The sequence below is a fragment of the Lactuca virosa genome, chromosome 2, assembly GCF_052849685.1.
Source record: "Lactuca virosa cultivar CGN04683 chromosome 2, Lactuca_virosa_CGN04683_v6, whole genome shotgun sequence".
Classification (NCBI taxonomy): domain Eukaryota; kingdom Viridiplantae; phylum Streptophyta; class Magnoliopsida; order Asterales; family Asteraceae; genus Lactuca; species Lactuca virosa.
The window spans coordinates 231,961,789-231,967,960 of NC_136427.1; the positions used below are offsets into that span (position 1 = coordinate 231,961,789).

Sequence of the window (6,172 nt, forward strand, 5' to 3'; positions counted from 1 at the left end):
TAACATTTGTTCAAAAATATTTAAATAAATGTCAAGAAAATAAAATTAGAAAGAGTTATAAAAATATTTTTTTGTTCATTTTTGTGAGTGTCCTTAAATAAAACTTTGATGTAAAACTTAAATTAAAGATCGTATACGGACAAGACAAAGACTGAAAGTTAAACATGGTTCTTATATTAAATTAACCTCTTGCAACTCGACACGTGTTATACGCATTGAAAGTTGTTGACAAGTGACAGAAATCTATGCTCTCACTACATGTCGAATTCCGCGAGAGTAATCATCACGCGTTTATTTGCAAGTGGGTATACGCTCATTTCTTGATGCTTGCTTGCGCTTCTCAAATAGGTTAAAAGCATGAAGCTTTTGAAGGTTAGTAAACACCAGCCCCAAATTTCATATCTTGCTGTACAAACAAAATCTTGAACCCTAGAAAAGAGAAAATCCAAGGAAAACATCTCCGCCTGTGTATTCTTTTTGTAACCTTTTCATCTTTCCTTTATAGAAATTGCAGTATGATCACTCACAATTGAAAGAATTTCTAAATTTTGTTTTTTTTTCTAATCTTCCTGTAACCTTTTCATCTTCGTATTAAGATTTTGGTTCAGATATAAAGAAGGAATCAAGAAAAGCCATTAAATAAAGGAACGTTTTTGGGGAAAGATATAAAATTATGGGTAGGGGAAGAGTAGAGTTGAAGAGAATAGAGAACAAGATCAACAGGCAGGTGACTTTTGCTAAAAGAAGAAATGGACTTCTGAAGAAAGCTTATGAGCTCTCTGTTCTTTGCGATGCTGAAGTTGCTCTCATCATCTTCTCTAACCGTGGCAAGCTCTATGAATTCTGCAGCACCTCCAAGTACTCCTTTCTCTCTCTAGATCTCCCTTTCTCTCTCTCTCTCTCTATGTCTCTCCATCTATCTCTCTCTCTCTTTGTTGGTGTTTTTCTTTTTCTTTTTAGAATTCGAGAATATGGGTTCTCTTTTGTTTGTTGGTATCGTGATAAGTTTAGCTGTTTCTGTTTGAGCTAAAAGTTTAGAGTTCTGCACATTAAAAGAAGTTGTCTTGAAGGTTTTGCATGTAGGTTAGATCTAGGCTTTCGATCTGTCAGTTTGTTATCCAAATCTTCTCATGCCAGACTCATCAGTTGAAAGAATCACAACACAGATGAGCAGAAAAAGAGGATCCAAGAAGAACTAAGTTTCTTTTGTGTACAATTCCTTGTGTTGATTACTTTAAATTGAATTGATCTAGCAGCTACTGTGTTATATTAATCTTTTCTGCATGCTTCTTGCTAAACAGTAACCAAATCCTTCTTGGGTTTTGAAAAGAATGATTTAATTAATAAAAAAACGATTTTCTTGAGTAAACCCTTGTGATCTACCTGTCTTTCGGTTGAATTAGAGTAAAGAATTTAATTTGGTTCCTCTGCAAGTTTTACTTGGTTCATATCTTGATTAGCAGATACAATAAACATGATGGCGACTTTCTTGCATCCTTAAAATAATTGTCATCTACCCTAGTTTCTTAAGGTAAGATGTGTTCAAAAGAGGTTAGTGCACTGTGTGTCGATCTTCCAGTTTCTTGGCACCTAAACCCTTGGTCAATATGTTTAGTAATTTTTTTTAAAAGGTCAGAGTCTTTAATAGTCTTGTCTGTTTGAAGGGATGAAGAATGTAAGTTTGATATTAAGAATTTGTTAAATGTTGAGCAAACATGAATGATAAGTGCAGTTTGGGAGGCTTTTATCTCATGTGGATATCTAATGTATAGTATCTAATAACCATGTTTTGATGCATGCGTGTTAATAGATTATATTCCGTGGAAAAGAATATATATACAGTTTCTTGAAATTGCAAATTTAAAGTGTCTTTACTCGCTGGTTGATATATAGGGTTTCTCTAGGCTCTACATATATATGTATCTGCATATATATGGTAACAAATACCTAGAAAGATGAATGGTTATCTATTGGTACTAATACCAGATTATTTATATACCAAAAGTATATATGAGATCTTTAATTAAAATATGTTAATGGCTAATTATAGAACTTTTTATTATTATATAAAAGAGGGTGGGTATTATTTGGTTTGAAAAAAATAAAAAACTGAAAACCAAATCAAACTGAAACCAAATTAGGAACAAATTAAATTTTAAATTCGATTTCAGTTTGGTTTCAGACTAAGCTGAATTATGAATTTGATTATATGGTCTACTTGAGTTCGGACTAAACCAAACCAATTATACCGAATTGACTTAATTGATTATTTTATTAATTAAATATTATATTTCTTTATACTTTAAAAATAAAATAAAAAAATGAAAAAATATTTTATTATTTCAAATTTCACACACACGTTGATTTCTCAATTCCAAATCAAAAAGTTCATTTCTTTAACACATTGTCCATGTCTTCTTTTATGTTTCGTTTGGAATCTCATATTTGATGTTTGAAACTCTAGATTTTTGTATTTGAAATTTGGGATTTTATGTTTGGAAAATTTAATCTTATGGATTTTATTTTTAACCTTAAAATTTGGTTTTCTCGAAAAAAAAAAGATAATAATAATCTGAAATGACTTTAATAATTGTTTGTATTATTTAAAATATACAAATCAAATGCTAATAAATTCACGGTTGTAAACACAGGGGTAAAAAGGGTATTTGCAATTGGGCTAATTGGCTTTGTAACCCCTTCAGTTGCTTGTAATGTTGTAACAAAACCTTGTTGTCTCCACTGCCTAGTGGTTTTGCTAGGTTGTGGTTTTTGTTGTAAATTGAAAATAAAAAAAAAATCTTTTTACAAAAACTTGTATCAATAGCATTAAATAGATCAGTAAAGCCTTTTGTTATTTCCAAAATTTAAGTTTTAAGGGTGTCTGCTTGAGTCATTGTAGTTCAGCAAGTTCATGTTTTTGTACACATAATGTTCATGTTTTTTGTACACATAATTGAAGAAATAAATGATGATATAATAAAAGTTTTGTCCAGACATGTGTTTCTAGGTAATTGGAATTGCTTCAAACGCAATTGGACCACATGGCATCAATAATTTGTTCTTCATACAACTCTTAGTATAGTTTACTACCTACTGCAGCAATATATAAGTCATCATTTCAAAATTATGGATTTTCTGGAAGTGTTTTCCACGTCAACAATCTTTAATAATATTTCCATGGTGTTATGGGCGAGGAATTCTAGCAAAGATAATGGGTTTTTTAAGGGTAGTAATGTAATTTGCTTTGCATTTTAATAAGAACTTTGAAATAAGTTAGAATTAGAATGGACTACCTTTTAAAAAAATGTTTATTACCAAGTAACAAAATCTGCAATAAGCATATATATACAATATAATAGACAATTCAAACACTGAAAAGTGTTTATTATCACACCAAACCACATTAAATTAACAAACACTTTAAATAAACAATCCCAATTACCCGTAATTAGGGTTTTCCAAGAAACAATGTATAAGTTGGATGGAGAAACACTTCAACCATGATATATATATATATATATATATATATATATATATATATATATATATATATATATATATATATATATATTACATAAAATTGATTGTTATATTTGTGCATTTAATTCTTGAAGCTTCTAATTATATATCCCACAAACTATTAATTAAACACAAGATTTAGCACAACAAATACCATTTGTCAATGAGAATTCTAATGATCATAATGGAAGGAAAAAAGTGTGAACGATTGTTGAACATTCATATATGACCCTTTTTAATGGCAATGCAAATACATGTTTTATTTTTAAAAGTAGACAACTCCAAGGTTGAAGCTTGTGGAATTCAAACCTGAAAATCATTCCATTTCTGAGTCTTTGAATTCCAAGTGATCACCACTAGGCCATTTTGATGATAATTGTTACTTGCAATCATGTAAAACAGTAATATTACCAACCAACATCATGTAATATAGTGTTTAAACTTTTATATTTGAATCATTTGGAATTTCAATTTGTGTGTATATGTGAAGGCATCTGTGTGTATAGTATAGTATATGTCACTTCAAGATCCTTTATTGCTCAAAACTATTTAGCTTAAACACTTTGACCTTAATTACAATTTATCAATCAAGATTTCCTGAAATGAATCGGTTCTTTCATGTCTTATGTTTTCTGATTACCAGTTGCTTAAGCACTCGACCCTTGATAATTATGGCAAATTACCAACACCAAATCTTTTTCCTACTTAATCGACTCACTTTGTTATTAAAAAAAACTTTAATTGAACTTGAGAAAATTTATTTCAGCATGCTCAAGATGCTTGAAAGGTACCAGAAATGCACTTATGGCTCAATGGAAATCAACAGATCAGCCAACAATGCTGAGGTACGTACGTTGTAGCTTTTACTAATTTTCTTAATTTCTTCTGAAATTCCAAACACCACTTAACAAATATTTCAAAAATTACTTTTCAATCTTTTTTTTTCTTTAGCAAAACAGCTACAAGGAGTACATGAAACTAAAGGCCAAATACGATTCTCTACAACAGTACCAAAGGCAAGTTTCTTAAAAACTTACAAGTGCTTAGTTAAATATACATATATAAAAGTATATATCTATATATATATATATATATATATATATATATATATATATATATATATATATATATATATATATATATATATATATGGTATTAATGAAACATACAAGATTCGTATCTGTATGATAATGACAGGCAAGTTTTTGGGGAGGACCTGGGGCCCCTTAGTCTCAAGGAGCTTGAACAACTAGAACGACAACTGGACTCTACTTTGAGACAAATCCGGTCCATAAGGGTAAAAAAAATCTCCATTTTTACTGTTCACTGACACTCACAGATTCGTGTCTAACCAATGATTTCTTCAAAAAATTGACTGTATTCGTTTTGGTTAAAAAAAAATAAAAAATACAGACACAATCAATGCTTGATCGGCTTTCCGAACTTCAAGTCAAGGTAAAAAAAATTCACACGCTCTTTTTGACTTCATACTCATCCATGACAACTTAATTACAAACGAGTGAGTCCATGAAATTATTTATAGGAAAGGATGTGGATTGAAGCTAATAAAGCTTTGCAGAATAAGGTAATTAATTAATATCATCCATAATGTATGTTTGATAAGAATTTAACTGCATGCAACACATAAATATTACTGTAAATAATCATATATAAAGATGGGTTTTTTTTTTTTAATGTAAAAGATTAACGAATTGAAAAGCTGTTGTTTTAGCAGCTGGAAGAAGTGTATGCAGAAAATCAAGCAGGACCATCATGGGCGGCAGGTGATCATCATCAAAACTGTTGTTCATATGAACAACAACAACATGATCAGCATCCTCAATCGCAGGATTTCTTCCAGCCGTTAGATTGTAACTCCAATTTGCAAATTGGGTAATTAATCTTTATTTCTAATTACGTATACACCCACAAATAAGAATGATCAAACTAAATATTGAAATTGAAATTGAAATTAACAGGTTATATAACGAAGTTGGTCCAAGCCATTTAACGGATTCGACAAATGGGCAGAATCTGAATGCATTAGTCCCTGGATGGATGCTTTGACCTAATTGATCATGATATGGTCAACCTTTATCGTTTTTGGTGATACAAATCTATAATATATATTTTATTAATTTGAATAATCTTTTTTGTCTGAATTTCGGGACTTATACGAAAGGTTTGTAAGAATCTTGCATTATAAATTACACAAGAACAACCTACTACTATCTCAAGTTCTCAACAGTATATATGGTGGATGATGATAGTTTTTGTTCCAGTTTGACTTGTAGATTTATAAAGTCGATGTATTTTGGTCTGTTTTGACAAGTTTGGAAAAAGAATAAAAATGTCAAGAACTCCATAGGAGACGTAATATGCTTCCGGGCAGACACATCATAATCGACTTAAGGGCAGTTTGATTTGATATTTGTTGCCGACTGAATTACTGAAATTGTACCTCTTCGATATTTGCTTAAAAGAAAAGGTTTGTGTAAGTGTAAGCATAAGCATGGAATGGAAAAAAGAGTAAATTACATTAATGGTCTCTATGGTTTAGGAAAATTTTCCCGTTTGATCATTAATTTATTTTTTTAACTCGGAAGGTTCCTACTATTTGTTTTTTTGTTACACGTTTGGTTCCTGTCTTACC

The 6,172-nt window shown here is 30.3% G+C and overlaps 1 protein-coding gene across 4 annotated transcripts; it reads left to right on the forward strand.

Annotated features, from left to right (window-relative positions):
• Positions 1-271: 271 nt before the first annotated feature.
• LOC145160419 (agamous-like MADS-box protein MADS2) lies at positions 272-5,750 on the forward strand. Of its 4 annotated transcripts, none has more exons than XM_079079592.1 (9): positions 272-372; positions 597-858; positions 4,286-4,364; positions 4,471-4,535; positions 4,717-4,816; positions 4,933-4,974; positions 5,063-5,104; positions 5,252-5,412; positions 5,499-5,750. In XM_079079592.1, the coding sequence occupies exons 2-9, from the start codon at positions 674-676 to the stop codon at positions 5,584-5,586; spliced, it is 762 nt and encodes a 253-aa protein (XP_078935718.1). In that variant the 5' UTR covers positions 272-372; positions 597-673; the 3' UTR covers positions 5,587-5,750. The 4 variants fall into 4 exon arrangements, with proteins under 4 accessions (XP_078935718.1, XP_078935717.1, XP_078935720.1 ...); XM_079079591.1 differs by lacking the exon at positions 272-372 and adding an exon at positions 379-513; XM_079079593.1 differs by lacking the exon at positions 272-372 and adding an exon at positions 396-468.
• The last annotated feature ends 422 nt before the right edge of the window (positions 5,751-6,172 follow it).

Coding starts and splice junctions, on each gene's coding strand:
- LOC145160419 (XM_079079592.1), top strand. CDS start 674: ATGGGTAGGGGAAGAGTAGAGTTGAAGAGAATAGAGAACAAGATCAAC. Junction 4,365..4,470: donor GATCAGCCAACAATGCTGAG/GTACGTACGTTG, acceptor TTTTTTCTTTAG/CAAAACAGCTACAAGGAGTA. Junction 4,817..4,932: donor GACAAATCCGGTCCATAAGG/GTAAAAAAAATC, acceptor TAAAAAATACAG/ACACAATCAATGCTTGATCG.